This window comes from Sinocyclocheilus anshuiensis, unplaced genomic scaffold (genome assembly GCF_001515605.1).
Source record: "Sinocyclocheilus anshuiensis isolate Anshui unplaced genomic scaffold, SAMN03320099.WGS_v1.1 scaffold167, whole genome shotgun sequence".
NCBI classification, from domain to species: domain Eukaryota; kingdom Metazoa; phylum Chordata; class Actinopteri; order Cypriniformes; family Cyprinidae; genus Sinocyclocheilus; species Sinocyclocheilus anshuiensis.
In genome coordinates, this window is record NW_015552552.1 from 1,565,861 (window position 1) to 1,583,492 (window position 17,632).

General features: G+C 34.8%; 2 protein-coding genes across 2 annotated transcripts in view; one reads left to right on the plus strand and one right to left on the minus strand.

Annotated features, from left to right (window-relative positions):
• The first annotated feature begins 416 nt into the window (after positions 1-416).
• On the plus strand, positions 417-14,598 carry capn3a (calpain 3a, (p94)). Its single transcript, XM_016454998.1, has 21 exons — positions 417-440; positions 770-839; positions 1,238-1,356; positions 1,444-1,577; positions 2,196-2,364; positions 2,523-2,606; positions 3,450-3,544; positions 4,575-4,652; positions 4,912-5,072; positions 5,291-5,460; positions 5,609-5,620; positions 5,773-5,981; positions 7,290-7,326; positions 9,092-9,169; positions 9,340-9,397; positions 9,481-9,545; positions 10,594-10,662; positions 10,758-10,836; positions 10,951-11,067; positions 13,082-13,140; positions 13,246-14,598. The coding sequence occupies exons 1-21, from the start codon at positions 417-419 to the stop codon at positions 13,270-13,272; spliced, it is 1,914 nt and encodes a 637-aa protein (XP_016310484.1). The 3' UTR covers positions 13,273-14,598.
• A 1,184-nt stretch (positions 14,599-15,782) lies between these two features.
• Positions 15,783-17,632, minus strand: part of znf106a (zinc finger protein 106a) — a 22,158-nt gene continuing 20,308 nt past the window's right edge. The window contains exon 22 of the mRNA XM_016455026.1: positions 15,783-16,830. Coding sequence (XP_016310512.1) covers positions 16,774-16,830 — 57 coding nt within the window. The 3' untranslated portion in view covers positions 15,783-16,773. The remainder of the gene's footprint in view (positions 16,831-17,632) is intronic.

Here is a 17,632-nt window from a genome sequence, read left to right on the forward strand (position 1 = left end):
ATATAGTTGCAATTACAAGTTACATCGTGGGATATAAAGTTGCTAGAAATAGTCACATTGTGAGATAAAAAGTCGTGATTGCAAGAAATAGTTGTTGTAAACTATAAAGTTGCAAATACGTAAAACAGTCGCATTATGAGATAAAAAGTAACAAGTGCAAAAAATAAATTCACATTGTGGGATATAAATTAGCAATTGTGAGAAATAAAGTTACGTGAGAATATAAAGTCAGAATTGCGAGAAATAAAGTCACACTGTTAGATACAATATAAAGTAGCATTTAAGTAGTCACATTATGAGATAAATAGTCACAATCTGTAAAAAAAATAGTCATATTGTAAGATATAATGTTGGAACTGAGAAATAAAATCACAATTTTGAGAAATAATCTAAATGTGAGATACAAAGCCATAACTATGAGAAATGAGAAAAGTCACATTGTAAGACAGAGTAAGTCACAATTGTGATAAATAAAGGTGCAATCATGATATATAAGGTCACAATTACAAGAAATTAAATTCACAACGAAATACACTTTTACCATATTATTGTTATTATTATTTTTAATCTGAGGTGGAAACAGGTTTCCATACTTCTAACTTAAAACTTTGTGACAACTAGTCTGTCCATCCATTGATTCATCCATTCATTCAAAACATCAAAAATAATCAGAAACAGTATCAGTCTTCATATCTCTGAATCTGTGTGTAATATTTCAAAGCTCTTGTATCAGTCATAAGCAAACTCTTTGATGATATGTGTCCTGCAGGAGATATGTGATAACCCACAGTTCATTGTCGGAGGTGCCAGCAGGACAGATATCTGCCAGGGAGACCTGGGTAAGATAACACTTTACCATATTAACACAATATGTTACAGACTGTTTACCTGATCATTGGGGAGTGTATTTAGGGTCACAACTTCATGGCAGTGAGCAACTCTCTTTGGCCCCCATATGCAGACCTACAGTCCAGCGGGACCCCTCCATATTGTGTTTACTCTGTTGGAAGGGAATCCAGCTAGCAGCACTTCCTATTGTTGTGACCCCACATGGGCAATAAAAGAGACCAAAGATACAAAGGTTGCTAATACATAGAGTAGATTACCAACTTGGCATGTTGCCCTGGACAGTCTAAAAATGCTGTGATCAGCAGTGTAGGCCCCTGTTTTACTGCAAATAGTACAATATATAAAATATTCCCTATTGATGTGAGATATTATTTTCTGTTCATTTTAGGAGACTGCTGGTTGCTTGCAGCCATTGCATCCTTGACTCTGAACGACAAGCTGTTATATCGTATTGTACCTCAAGAGCAGAGCTTCTCTGAAGGCTATGCTGGAATTTTCCATTTCCAGGTCAGTGACATTGAACAAAATAGCTTTTGATTTATATCTTCTTTAAATCTGATTTCTGTGTCTTCCTCACTCTGTTTTCCAACTCAGTTCTGGCATTATGGCGACTGGGTGGATGTCGTTGTCGATGACCGCATTCCCACCTTCAACAACCAGCTGGTGTTCACCAAATCAGCTGAAAGGAATGAATTCTGGAGCGCTCTGCTGGAAAAAGCTTATGCTAAGTAAGTATCTGTGCATGACATTTACTTAATCTATTTTGGAACTGGTCAGTCCTCAAAGCTGGAACATCTTTTAAGATTTTATTGATGCAAAAATATATAAATGCATGGGCCATTTTGGGGAAACTGTGTGATTTGTACCTGAATATCATATTGTCCAGTAACCACAACGTTCATATGTTCAATGTTTTGGTACGTTCCATTTCTTATTCATATTAATACACAAAATATATCACCTTTTACATTTACGAAATGCATGATAACATGCAGATTGAATGATTATCAGATGGAAACAAACATTAGATAAAAATGCTGATATTTTAGTTTAAACGTCCTCAAAAAGCATAAACACAAATGGCACAAATTCCTGAGAATAATTCACAAATAGCTGATATTATTGTTTAGCGCAATCGACACTGTTCTTGTGGTACTTTATTGGCATTTTTCTCTTTTCTTTTTTTTAAACTAGCAAGTAGTAAGTAACAGCAGGAATTTATTATCATTAATTTGTGCACATAACACCTCAATAGAAAGAAGGGAGGTATACTCTTCCAACACTTTCACACTTACTTTATTTTTGCCAGTAAGTTGTCTCAATGTAATTTGTGTATTCCTATTAAGGCTTCATGGTTCCTATGAGGCTCTTAAAGGTGGAAACACTGCTGAGGCGATGGAGGACTTCACCGGTGGAGTGACTGAATTCTATGAGATGAAGGAGGCCCCCAAAGAGCTGTACAAGATCATGCTGAAAGCTCTGGAGAGAGGCTCCCTCATGGGCTGCTCCATTGATGTGAGTCAAGCAGAAGAAGGAAGCTTAATGACCTGCGTTTATGGATAATATTCTGCTGTTTTATTTTGAAACACTATAGATCGTAAATATTTTTTAAAATAAAAACAATAACTTTTGGTCCAAATCCTACCATAAAGCAATTTAATTTTTACCCACAGTCCCTGGTTCCAGCCCGCTTTGAAACTCGTACTACAACAGGACTTGTGAAGGGTCATGCCTACTCTGTTACTGCTGTAGAGGAGGTAAACCTTCTATTATTTGGTACTTTTATGATTATCTCTTTTTAGTGCTGGGCAACGATTAATCACGATTAATCGCATCCAAAATAAACGTTTTTGTTTATATAATATACTGTATGTGTGTGTACTGTGTATATTTATTATGTATATATAAATAACACACACACATACAGTAAATATTTTGAAAATATTTACATATATATTTATATATGTATGTATATTTATATTCATATAATTTATAATAGTGCTGTCAAACGATTAATCGCGATTAATCACATCCAAAATAAGTTTTTGCTTAATCAATATATATATATGTGTATACTGTGCATATTTATTATGTGTATATATAAATACAAACAAATGCATGTATATATTTATGAGAAATACGTTAGGTTTATATATTAAATATATTTATATATAATTTAAAATATAAGAATATAATGATATAAATGTATATACATGTAAATATTTTCTAAATATATACTATATGTATGTGTGCGTATTTATATATACATAATAAATATACACAGTACACAAACATATATTATGTAAACAATTTTGGATGCGATTAATCGCGATTAATCGTTTGACCGCACTAATTATATATAAATAAATTTAATATGTAAACATAACATATTTTTCTTAAATATATACATGCATGTGTGTGTATTTATATATACATTATATATATATATACACACAGTACATACACATATATTATGTACACAAAAACGTTTATTTTGGATGCGATTAATCGGTGTCCAGCACTATTTCTTTTATGATAGTCGTGTTTCCAACTTAACTCTGAGAATGTCTGATGGTATTTGTGATATTTTGTGTCTGCAGTGTAAACAGTCCCAGCAGAAGGAGTCTAAAGTTCATCTGGTGCGTCTGCGTAACCCTTGGGGTCAGGTAGAATGGAATGGACCTTGGAGCGATAAGTGAGTATCTGCTTATTCCTGAATTTAAACCTGTTAAAGACTATAGTGCCGAGTGCATCAAATTTAATATGCATATTGCTAAGACCTCTTAATTATTAACATGTTCAAAACCTGTTGCACACAATCTGTTGCATGCATTCTGTCATCTGATAGAAGCTTTGCTAAAAAGTTTATACTTTTTTTTAAGTCATTTTAGAATAATTGTTCATCTTCATGTTAAAAATGTCCATCTTCATGTCATGGTACATGTGTCTTTTTTCTGTGAAATCTTTATAAAGATATATTAGGATAAACATTTTATTTTGTTAGTAACATTTCACGATGAACACTTTATGGACTGAAGCAACTTGGATTTGCTTGAGTATCCATACATCTTTTTTTTTTTTTCAATGTTGTAAAAAAAAAAATAGAGATATATTGTAAAAAATATATATAAAAATGACAAAAACACACAACAAAATTTTAACAACTTTAACTAAAATTAAAATGTAAAATATACAAATAAAAACATTAAAAATATTAACAAAATCTATAATAATATTTCAGTTAATTTAAAATGTACTGTATGGAAATGTGTTCTGTATGGATGAATTTAATTATTTATTATTTAGTTCATTATCATCAAAAACAAACAAATGTAGTCTTCTGAGGAATGTTTATTTGTATTTCTCTCAATAATCACTGTACTGTATGTATGTTTTTTATGTTAAATAAAAACTACAGAGCTTTTATTATAAAATTAAAAAAACTTACAAAATTAAGCTTTTAAATATTTAAATATCATCTTACTAAGACATATTATTGGGCGATATAGTGACATCTTTTTTTTTTTTTTTTACTTGAGTACGAGTTCCATATGTTATATGCATATACGCAATTTTATTTTTAGATTTTATTCAATAAACTCAAATAATCTTCAATAAACTCTAGTCAATAAACTTCCATTAAAAATGTAATTTGTTAGTATTTACAGGGTTAAAAAGTAGATGTTAGTATACAGTTATTACAATCATTTATTTTTCTACTGCAGTTCAAAAGAGTGGGAAACCATCTCTAAAGCGGAAAAAGAGAAACTTCAGCAACAGAATGCTGAAGATGGAGAATTCTGGTGAGTTGAAACAAGCAAGCAATCATACCCTAATGATGAATTCTGAGAGTCATGTAGACAGTGTTGTGGTTACAAAATAAGGTCTTGACTTAGTCTTGACTCAGACTAGAATGAGCTGGTCTCGACTACAACACTGAGATTTTAAATAGTACAAAAGCTGCTTGTAAAGGATATTTTGTCTTTATTCACTTCGAAATAAATAGAAATAGAAGAAGAGAAAAAGAGAAATAAAGTTGTAACTCTTGTTGTCAACCCGTAGGATGTCATTTGAGGATTTTAAGAAAAATTACACCAAAATTGAGATTTGCAACCTGACCCCTGATGCTCTGGAGGACGATAAATTACACAAATGGACAGTGTCTGTTAATGAGGGACGCTGGGTAAGAGGATGCTCCGCTGGAGGCTGCAGGAATTATCCAGGTGGGTGTTATTTTAATGAATTGAAACTGGAATAAAAAAAAATCTAAATGAGCAAATCATTTATTTTATATTTTAATTACAATATTAATCTTACATTTAAATTGTATAGCAGCTTTCATTCATAAAATGCATCTAAAAGTGCTTCACAGGTTAAAAAAATGAAAAAAACAAACAAAAATGAAGTCTGGCTTTAATATGATATGTGTGGCCTCCTATAGACACATTCTGGACAAATCCACAATACCGCCTGCGTCTCTTGGAGGAAGATGATGACCCGGAGGATGATGAAGTGGCTTGCACTTTTGTTGTTGCTCTAATGCAGAAAAACAGGCGTAAAGAACGCAAGTTGGGTGCAAATCTCTTCACTATTGGATTTTCCATCTACGAGGTATCAAACAGAGAATATAGAGATTGTGTTTTTATTCTGTCCTTAACAGCGTGAAATTATGCAAATGGCAGCATTCATCACACACAGAGATATTTATCTGCTTGATAATGCATCCAACACTCTTTTAACTCTTTCCATTTGTCCATAGGTTCCAAAGGAGGTATGGAAATGTGAAGATGAGAAATGTTTGGACTCGAGGCTTGAGGATATCATGCTGTTCATGCAGTGCTTTCTCTTCATTTGCACTTTTACTGGCATTTACCGCTGCTTTGTATTCCTTTTTTTTTGCTTCTGTGTTTCTCTGTCTGTCAGATGCACGGAAACAAGCAGCACATGCAGAAGGAGTTCTTCGTGTCTAGCACCTCTAAGGCTCGTTCCAGGGCCTACATTAACCTGCGCGAGGTGACCCAGCGTTTCCGCCTGAGCCCTGGGGAGTATGTCATCGTTCCTTCCACCTACGAGCCCCACCAGGAAGGCGAGTTCATCCTCCGCGTCTTCTCTGAAAAGAGAAATACGTCTGAGTGAGTGAGAGCAGAAGGGATGGGAGGGATGTACAATGATGTCTGAATACATTTTTCCTCACACTTTCATATTTTTTGTTTTTAAGTGAAATACATTTTTTTTTACTGGAAAACCAACCAAAAAAATGTTGGTTAAGGGGCGTTTTTGGATTCCAATGCGCTGCTTTTTCATTGTTTGTTAATGTAAAAATGTGCTATACAGAAGAGTTTTATATTTTTTGTAGTGGTCGACCGATATGGGTTTTTTGACAGCCGATGCCGATATCTTGGAAAGCAGGGTGGCCGATATATCGGCCTTGGCGATATATCGTCGACCATTAATTTTTTGTGCTCCCAGTTTGTGTCTTTTGTAACATTTTGTAAATGTGGCACTCAGATACATTTTTTTCATTTAAAAAACTCATTCTGTGTAAATGACCCCTGAAAACGTATGTATGGTTGCCCACTGAAGAACTTCTGAAACACCTGGTTTGAAAGCAGCTGTTACAGAAGTTGATACTCATGTCAATTGGCTGCAAAAGCATTAAATGGGCGTTGTTTTATGTACAAAGGGGCATGGTTACATTATCACATGAATACCAAGGTAACGTCTTTGTTACCTGATCGAGTTCTCTATACAGAGGGGATGGGAAACAGTTGGGAAAATGGGTGGAAAAAACCACAAGGACGAAAATTTTAACGACAATTTGATTTGTAGAGCTGGAAGAAATCAGCCCCAGTTCGAGGCTGTAATGGAATCTTTTTTAGGACAAGCACCAGCACATTTTGGGACCCTCCGGTAAACATTTCCTTTCAGTTCTGACCCACTCTGAAGCACAATTAAACTTCAGCTGGACACACAAAGGACTGCCGAGGCTCTCCAAGAAATGCTGAAGAAGGACTAGGAATCCGAGTATTTTAACAAGGATCATGTCCAGTTTCTGGATGTGACCTAAATGTGTATTAACCACTGGCCTTGTGATAGTCATTGTAACCGTTAATCAAACACCTCTCACCTTTTATAAAATTATACGGATAATCAACTCTTAATGCTACATTTAAGTAACTATATTTTAAGGATTACTCACACATGCTAAGTTTGAGTAATTCCTACAACAACAACAAAAAAAAAGTATGGTTATATGGCGGATATAAGCAGAATAACAATTGATCATTTGGCAATCAAAAGTGGCTCAAAATACAGGAAAGACATACTGAAGTATAAGCTCAAATATGAAGGAAAACCTACATGATAACAGGCCCTCCGAAAGCTCTTTGATGACCTGTGCTGTTTACTGTGGTGACCGGTGTTTGTTGGTTTCTTCTCAGGGAGATAGAGAACAGGATTGAAGCTGATTATCCAGTGGTAAGTACTTGATCATCTATAAAGCATTTGAGTTCAACTAAGACATGCCTTTATTACAAATAGTACCAAACTACTAACCCTAACTAAGTAGTACTTTGAACTCAGTAGTACTTTGATCAGAGTGTATCTATGACAAGGGTTCTAAAAATATGGCCTCTTATAAAAAAAGTGGCTCAATTTGCCCCAGGTTAGCTTACCAATTCAGGCTAATATTTAGCTAAATTATTTGCATGTTTTTTTATGTTGCTAAATATCACTTATATGCATTATAAACATTTTTAGACCTGGATGAATTTGCTTTGATGTAGCAGCCATTACATCTGACATGCTAAAATTTGAAGAATTTTTTTTTTTAAGTAAATGAGTGTCTTCCACTCCGCCCACGTGTTTCTCCTTTACTGGCAGAAATGATGGGTGGTTCCAAAATATATGGTCACATGACAGAAAAAGTGTACAGTACCCAAGATACAGGGGTGGGTCAACGTAACCACTCTCTCCTAAGAAAATAAATTAGAACATAAAACTAACTACAATTAATACACGTTATAATTACTAGAGATGTGCATGAGTACTTCAAGTAACACTATTGATCGATAATGTAAACAGTGATCGGTCATAATTATGTGTGACATTACTTTTTTTGCTGAACTATAAACTCAGTAACAACTCTACAAAAATGAGTCAAATAGGGACCCCATTTAAATTTTTAGAATTAGGAAAAACTTCATATGAGCAGCCATACATAGGGTGCATTCACTCTAGAGCAAGAAAAATGAAGCGCAATTAAATGCAACAAACAGGCTCTTTAAACATAACTATATGTGACCCTGGACCACAAAACCAGTCATAAGGGTCAATTTTTCGAAATTGAGATTTATACATCATATGAAAGCTGAATAAATAAGCTTTCCATTGATGTATGGTTAGGATGTTAGGATTGGACAATATTTGGCCGAGATACAACTAGTTGAAAATCTGGAAAAATATCAAAATATTGAGAAAAATGCCTTTAAAGTTGTCCAAATGAAGTTCTTAGCAATGCATATGACTAATCAAAAAGGAAGTTTTAATATATTTACAGTAGGAAATTTACAAAATATCTTCATGGAACATGATCTTTACTTAATATCCTAATGATTTTTGGCATAAAAGAAAAATCAATAATTTTGACCCATACAATGTATTTTTGGCTATTGCTACAAATATACCCCAGAGACTTAAGACTGGTTTTGTGCTCCAGGGTCACATTTAAAATAAATACACAGAGCATTAAAAACATGTGGCTTAGTGCTATTTTCACAATTAAATTGTGTATACAAATATTATGGTTCTTACAGTAATATGTAGGCTAAAATCTGTTTAAACCTTTCAAGAATTGCTCTTTTATGAATTCATTAGAATTTTTCTTAAGAAATTTCATAACTTCTTTCTTAAAACGGTTTACATAAATCCAGCCTAAGAATATCATGGAGATTTGGAGTGGACTTAGGGTGAACTCTTTTGACTTGCAACCTTGCTCTAATGAAAACAACCCTGAACACTTTATCAACCCTGTTGCAACCAATTGCCAAGCCAATTTCACACAAGCAATTTCGGCTGATTCTGTCATTTCTCAGTACTTTATTTGACTCTTATTTTGAAGGACAAAACTCTCCAAGTAAAATCTGCACTAATTATTGAGAATAAAGAATACAGAATCTACTAGTGCTCATATTCTTTGGTTCAGTTCTCACGTGTGTATTTTACAACTCCCATGTCTGATCAGCCGGCTCCGGCTTCGACTGGGGAAGAGAGCGAGGAGGACCAGCAGTTCCTGTCTATTTTCCAGCAGATCGCGGGGGACGTGAGTACTGGGGAGCCACTGAGCGCTGGGGGGAGTGCGAGTATGGTGGTGGGGTGGGACCGGTAATTGGCCATGCCAGTGGTAACAGTGGTAACAGGCATATCCCGACAGTTTTATGTTGGCGTAACAAACACCACACCTGACTTTCTGTTTATTCTTGTGTCTTGCAGCTAATGGAGATCTCAGCTAATGAACTCAAAGATGTCTTGAACAAGGTGGTGTCTAAGCGTACATATCTTGGACTGATTATTACATTGAATGTTTGAGGTTTTTCTATATAATGTTTTCAAGAAAGACTCTGCCGTTTCCAGACAAGGACATACACACTGAGGGCTTCAGTCGAGAGAGCTGTAGAAGCATGATTGCCCTCATGGATGTATCCTTTGTATCAAGATTACATGATTTCTGTAAAGCCCCTTTAAAGGTATTGTCCAAAACATTTGTGGCTTTATTGTTTACATCAGCCAATATGTGGTTACAGCTTTGCAATGTTCCAATAGTTATTTATCGTTTTTAACGATAAGCCTTAGCTTAGCCCTAGAATGCTACATTATTTCAAACAAGTAGCTTAGGAATTCATATTCTCCCTAAAGTTAGGAATTTATGTTCTTATTAACAGAAATGTCAATCAATAGAAATGTCAATTCAGGTATTATCGCTAGTTTTGACATTTCCTTATCAAAAAATATTGTGCCAACTCTGTTACGTATTGTTCGGAGATGAATATTACAGAAGGTCAGTGTAAAAATCTAATAATATTTCACCACACATTAATTGGTACTATTCTTTTGTGTTTTGACCTTTCTATTCATCAATGAATCCTTCACAATGAATCCAACATATCATGTTTTTTTTTTTCAGATATATTAAGCAGCATAACTGTTTTCAACATTTATAATAATAAGAAATATTTCCTGAGCATCAAATCCGCATATTAAAATGATTTCTGAAGAATCAAGTGACACTGAAGACTGGAGTAATGATGCTGAAAATTCAGCTTTGCATCACAGGAATAAATGACATTGAAACAGAAAACAGTTATTTTAAATTGTAATAATATTTCAGAATAGTACTGCTTTTACTGTATTTTTGATCAAATAAATGCAGCCTTGATTGACTTCTTTCAAAAACATAAAAAAAAAAAAAAATCTTACTGACACCAAATGTTTGAAAGGTGGCATATATATGATGTCACTTCCTGGAACATGATGATAAATAACTAAAAGACGGAAATTTCACAGCATAACAGGGTGGAAAAGAAAGATATCAGTTTTATGTTTTTTGACGCATCTATTTTGATTCTGACAGTTTTCAAATAATAAATGACACTTCTCCACCATTTAATGTACAGTAGCTTTAATTTCCTAGCAGATGTGATAGTGTACAATACTGCATGCAAATATTTCTTAACCCTAATCACACAGATGGACGGAAAAGGAAGAATTAATCTACAAGAGTTTAGACACTTGTGGAACAAAATCAAACAGTGGCAGGTTTGAAGTCTCCTCATTATTTCCTATATAAATGGTAATAATACTTATACTACTACTAATAAAAAGACTTACATTGACTTAAATTTTCTCCACAGGGAATCTTTAAGCAATATGACTTTGATCACACTGGCACTATCAGCAGCTACGAGATGAGAAACGCCATCAATGATGCAGGTTAGAAGGTTTTCATGTATTTCTACTGTTCATCTGTTCTCATATTGAAGAACATTTGTCTATCTCTCTAATGGTCTTGTCACTGTTCAGTCACGTGTTTTGTGTGCCACTCAGGGTTCCGTCTGAATAACCAGCTCTATGACATCATCACCATGCGCTACGCCAATGAAAACATGAATGTCGACTTTGACAGTTTTGTCAGCTGCCTTGTGCGACTGGAGGGGATGTTCAGTAAGTTGTAATCTTTTTCTTTATCAAGTAGTACAACAAACAGGGTTACCCTTTATTTTAAGGTGTCCTTGTTACAGTGTAATTATACATTTAAGTACTGAGTAATATTAATTAACTACATGTATTTACTATATGGTTAGGGTTAGGATTTGGCATAGGGTTACTGGTTTGAAATTATGCATAATTTATTATTGTTATAATAGTAAGTACATGTAACTTGTGTAACAAGGACACCTTAAAATAAAGTGTTACCACAAATAGTATATAGTAAATAGTACACTGTATCATTCTCAGGAAGTGGTGCCATTTAAAATGGAAAAAAAATATTTTTATCAATATTCTACATTATTTTGCATCTACAATATTAATTTTGTCATAGTAATTATAGACTTTTTACAAGGCACAGTCGAATTGATAAATAAAGCATTAAAAAGTCAAAACCCACATTTGTCTTTAAAAATGTTTGTCAACCCTGTTACAATCAAAATGTCTTCAGATTGAAGACATTACAAAAATGACAAAGTAGCGAGCAAATATCATTGTATCACACCACATTATTGGCAGTCAGTATTTTTGTGAGTTGTGCCAAGAACAGTATTTTTTTCTGTAAAAATGTGCTGACTGATCGTTGAATTTTTCTCATAACAGAGTTGACTAATGAACTATTGAGATTGATAAGGTAAACAATAAAATACTAATAAATGTCTCTATTAAATATGATTTTAGAAAGACTGTTTATTAAAGGGGTCATATGATGCTGCTTAAAAGAACATTATGTTGTGTATTTGGTGTAATGAAATGTGTTTATGCGGTTTAAGGTTCAAAAAACACATTATTTTCCACATACTGTACATTATTGTTGCTCCTCTATGCCCCGCCTTTCTGAAACGCATCGATTTTTAACGTGCTCTGATTGGCCAGCTATCCAGTGCGTTGTGATTGGCCGAATACCTCAAGCGTGTGACGGAAATGTTATGCCCCTTACCATACTGTGATGCCCTGTCCGGCTGGAGCGACGAGTCAAAAACATTAAAAAACCCATTATAAACGAGGCATTTGTTGCATCCAGTGGGGACATAATTACAGATTATAATGACTTATTCTGTCTTTTTAAGCGTTGCGTTGCATCGCGCCGTGTAAACGTAAAACCATGTCTGTATTTGTGATCGGAGAAATGACAAAACAAGCGCTACTCTACACTGCTCAAAACTCACGTTTGAATCATCAGTGGCAAATTCTTTAAATATAAAAAAACGTACTTACAGACTGTGAGTCAGAACAGCTGGCATTATAGTCTACTCTACCAGGTTCAGGAAACAGTCCTCCATAAAATGCGCTGCACACATCTGAATATTTGGGTTGAAGTTCTTTGGATTTGAGACTTTAGTCTTTGCAACTTTACAGATCTTCTTTATGCACCAAGAGCTTGTAACACTCCAAAGAGAAAGGAAAAATGGAAATAGCATCATATGACCCCTTTAAATAAATAAATAAATAAATAACGGAGCTCTGCGCATGACTAAAAAAAAAAATCTATATTGTGAAAATAACTTAATTTGTGGCCAATTTTATTAATTAAATTAATGAATAACTAAATAAATTAAATGTATTAATTAGTTAAATAGTGGCCACTTTGTACTTAATTGTTGCCAAGTTTTGGCCTCGATGGAACAAACTACTACAATGCGGCAACAATTTAACTAAAACAAGGACATCTCAGCATAACAGGGTTGAACAGAACGTCTGGAGACAAAGAAAATGTACATATTTGTTCATAAAATGTTTCAAATTAGAGTTCTTTACAAACTAAAAGTCAGGGGGAACACATACAGAACCACTTCCTGCAAATGACCCAACAACACCGTATGTACAGTATGTAAACAACTACAGATTTCAGTGCGTTCAGGTTGAAATTTCATGTAAATTTTTACCAACATTTGATTTAAGGCCTGTGTATCCTAAAATCATACAACATACATGCGTACTGTCTGAAGTGAACCTGTTCTCATTGTAGGAGCATTCCAGGCCTTTGATCAAGGTGGAGATGGCACCATCAGACTTAATGTACTGGAGGTGAGGTGATCATTTAATGTTTAGCATCACGACGACGCCATTTAAAACTGTAGGTTGGCTGATTGCAAAATGTTGAACTTCAGTGTTAAATTTCAATTTCTCCAGTGGCTTCAGCTAACCATGTACGCATAGACCAGCTACGGATCCAGGTGAGCCCGGACTCGGCAAGGACCAGAACTACCAGCTCTTACCTCAACACTCAATGTGCCAGACTACTGTTACCTCTTTCACTGCACCTCAGCCCACACTGAACACCAGCTCTGGAAACTTCACACATCATTACTCCTCCTCTTCATTTCAGTTTTATATGGGATGGCAAGAAAGGTGAAATGAGTGTTAGTGTTACAGACCGACATCACATTTTTGAAGTCAGATTGCATAGGAAACGTTTTTGGGGGCGTAGCAACTTTTGAGGCATGTCGTAGTTGCTAGTTTTCTGTTGTAATTCATTCCTCAGAGTAGCTTTTTACATGAACTTCATTCAGTTTATCTACACTGGTGTCACAGGCAGCATTTCTCTTTTACCTCAACTAGCCTCAAAAGATGCTAATGTTTCAGATTTCCTTTTGCAATATGCTGATGGGCCTAATATATAATTGATTATCTAATATTACATAACACTAAAAAGAAACAGATTCGAATTTTGACAGTATTGCACACTTCTTATTACATTGTATATGCGATGCCTTACAATGATGAGAAAAACTACTTGAAATCTGGTCTGACCATTCACACTTAAACACAATCCAGATTCGTTTCCGATTTCACACCACATATGGATTAGGTTTGTGAAACTACACAAACAAACCTCAGAGTTTTCACTTGGAAAGTCTTATCGTCATATTACCACTCTTTCTGACTCAGATTTCTTAAAAAATGTCAACCATCTTTATCCAGATATGCACTATATAAATCCCCAGCCTCCGATTTTTATTTGGTAATAGCAAAATCCATTAAAAAGGACCATGTAGGTGGTCCTTATTGTTTCAAATCCTGGTTGTTTGTGAGACATTTATGTTTGTAAGTTAACATGAAGAACCAGGAAAAGACTATCAAAAACTACTAGAGGAGAATCATCAGGAAACATCTCAGATTTCATGATGGACAGCAACATTCAGGGTTTTTATTTCATTACTGTGGGTGTAGACATGGGTCGAACCTAGGCTTTTTTTTTTTTTTTTTGTGCTTGACCCACATTTAACCTTTTGTTCAAATGAGTGTACTGACTTCAGCCGTTTAACAAAATAAATGTGTAGTTCTTGGTTGAAGTGCTTTCCCAGGAGGAAACAAAGCCTAATTATTTACACAAGCATAAGTGGCAATTGCAAAATAAAATAAATGGAGAATTGTTTTCTTTTTTAAAGACTCTGTAAAAGCTCTACAGTATGTAAGCAGTATATTTCACCATTTATCTCATATCTTGTTAAAAAAAAATTTCAGCCCTGTTACAAAATTGGAGTCTCAGCATTTAATAACGATGTAATTAGAATAGACATTAAACAAGCATATATTCCATAAATAAAAAAAGTTTGCTTGCGTTCGGTGTAGACACTGTGTTAAAAGAAGTTGTTATTGCTTTCAAAACATAATGGGGATGTAGCCTATTCATCCCAAGTGAAGTACTACACTGGATGGAATATAAACTCCATGAAACCAAATTTCCCCTTGGGATAAAAGAAATGCACACAGTGGCACAGTATATCTTTTTTTTTTATTTCTTTTTGTTTCAATAGCATGTGTGTACAAAATGTCTATAAAGATTTTTAATGAACAAGTGTGAGAAACTTGGGAATACCAGGTAAGAGGTTGGCTGCAAATCTCTCCTCAGCAACACACGACTATAGCAAAAGAGCTGAGATGCATTTCAAAGGTTATGACTTGGTGAAAAAACAAACTGAATTTATCCATTATGATAGAACTAAAAAACGGAAAAAAGTGACCATATATAGTTACAAATACAACTCTTCAGGGGTAGTAAAATGTTCTATTTCAACATGAGAGACAGAGTACTGTTACTGTATATAAATACTTACATCAGAAACATACAAAACCAAGTTAGGATATTAAGATGTTTGCAGTTTATGGTTACACTAAGTTTTGATTTGTGTGTGCGTAACAGGGCTGAGCATTATAGGAAGTGAAGTAATACACTCCCAACTGCACAAAACACCTCCCATGTTTATCACCCCTACGACTTTCATTCTCACGCAGCAAAATAAAAGTACTTTCCTGTGTGAGGACCCTCCTGGACTTGCATAAAACTACAAATCTCATTGGCACAAATGCCACAAAATACTGTGAAGGTAAAGGAAAAAAAAAAAAAAACTTCTTCACTATAGAAAAAAAAAAAGGAAAATAAAATGATCTTGTCTTCGCGTTCACACTATCCCATAAAGCACATTCACATTTGTTCTCAACCAACTGCCACTTTACAGTCTCTTGTCAACAGCACAGCAAACATTTCAACAGCAGACTTAAAGGGTTAGTTCACCCAAAAAAAAAGATCCTGTCATTAATTACTCACCCTCGTGTTGTTCCAAACCCATAAGACCTTCGTTCATCTTCGGACTCAGATTTCATCAAAAATATCTTAAATTGTGTTCCGAAGATGAACGAAGGTCTTACGGGTTTGGAACAACACGAGGGTGAGTAATTAATGACAGAATTTTCATTTTTGGGTAGAACTAACCCTTTAAGAGTCACTGCAAACCTGAATCCTTCAACTTTACTTCACCGTTGGTGAGCAATCACAGAGAAACCCAAAAAAAACCAAACAAACAAAAAATTATTAGAAATAGATTAAAAAAAAAGAAAACCAAATAAAATCACCAGACACATCTTGACTAAAATTGATTTTTGTATTTGTAAACCATATTGAAATGTAAATGTCCTATAATAACAGACTGCTTTGACAGGTATTTAATACCATGCAATTGGAAAAATTGATTGACCTTGTCCTTCATAAAAGCCTGCAACGTTACAACACTAAAATCTGGTTGCTCGACACGACAAGTCTCATGCTTTCTGAATTCACTCCACATCAGAAGATCTGCAAAGTCATACGGCACACACAATAGTGAGCTACACACGTGTTTGCTGAGGGAGCTGCCGCACCGGTACCCAAATGTTTCTCACAGTTTCTGTCTGTATTTGGTCAGTAAATCTCAGAGCTGATGATACGATACGGTGTATGATCAGATGAGAGACATGGAGAAGCGTCTGATACAGAAATCAATCCTTTCCAGGAGAGTATCAGAGCAATGCCACGTCAGTATAAAAAAACTGAGCATATTTCACACTTCAGATAGAAGTGAAAGAGAGGAGGCACACGAAAAAAAAAACCTCCCATCGTCAAAATACCAACAAATCAAATCCACTTATAGAGAAATGCTTTTCTTTTTGTTTGAAATTACAATAACACTTGTCTTTGTTTTGTTTTTTTTAAACTAAAAACCAATTTCTCAGAGCTTAAAATCAACCATCGTTTAAATTGTGGCATCAGTGGCAGTTTGTCGGTATCTGATGGATCGTATAAAAATATGCCCATGAACAAAGCTCCTCTGGTGAGGGCTGAATGAGACATTCCCAATATGGGAAAAGAGGAGACTATGTCTGTAAAATTGCCTTGGCCCCTCATGGCTCCATTTTACTGTCGTCCTCAGCATGTTTCTGCATGTGACAATGCACTGCCTACAAAGACAAGAGTCACATCAATGTTTAAAACAAATAAAAGAGATCAAAAATTTTATTGTATAATTTATACATAAAATCTCAAGTTTTATCTATATAAATAACTATACACATATAGACCCATTCAAAAGTTTGACTGAATGGATAAAGGAAAATAACGGTAATTTTAATTTGTTAGGCCCGTTAGAGGTGGAATTCTTTAGTGAAATAAAGTAGCGCCAAGATGATATTTATTTAAATGAATTTGAATGAATTAACAAGAGAGAGAGAGAGAGAGAGTGAAGCTTGCAAACAAGTGAAAGTTATCACGTAATTGCTAAGAAATATAATGTAGCTTCGGCGAAGCTGTTGTATTTATAAAATTCATGGGGCAGGGGTTGAAATCCAGCTCCTGCATGTGCAATTTCTTACTTGGCCTACATAAAGTTTCCATCTAAATAAAATGCGAGCGCATGCACTGGCAAACGTGTTGCCCTCGCATTGGGAGTTCTGCGGGGATTCGGATATATGTGTTTAGACGTAGGTCGGATGTCCAGATATCAGATATATATCCGATTAAAATCCACATTTGGAAGTGGCTCAGATCGGATGCGAAAAAATCGGATCTCGTGTGGATTTTTGTGTTTACACGCGTGCATCAAACTCCAATCTGTCAGATGTGGGCAAAAAAATCAGATTTTTTCTGCCAGTGTAAATGCAGCCAAAACCAGTCATAAGTAGCACAGGTTTATTTGTAGCAATAGACAACAATACATTGTATGGGTCAAAATGATCCATTTTTCTTTTATGCCAAAAATCATTA

What these genes read in the sequence shown, in the direction of transcription:
- capn3a (XM_016454998.1), top strand. Translation starts at nt 417, where the DNA reads ATGAGAAATGAGAAAAGTCACATT. An exon ending in GCTGAAGATGGAGAATTCTG is followed by an intron (nt 4,653 to 4,911) that starts GTGAGTTGAAAC and finishes GTCAACCCGTAG; the next exon opens with GATGTCATTTGAGGATTTTA. An exon ending in ACAAAATCAAACAGTGGCAG is followed by an intron (nt 10,663 to 10,757) that starts GTTTGAAGTCTC and finishes TTTTCTCCACAG; the next exon opens with GGAATCTTTAAGCAATATGA.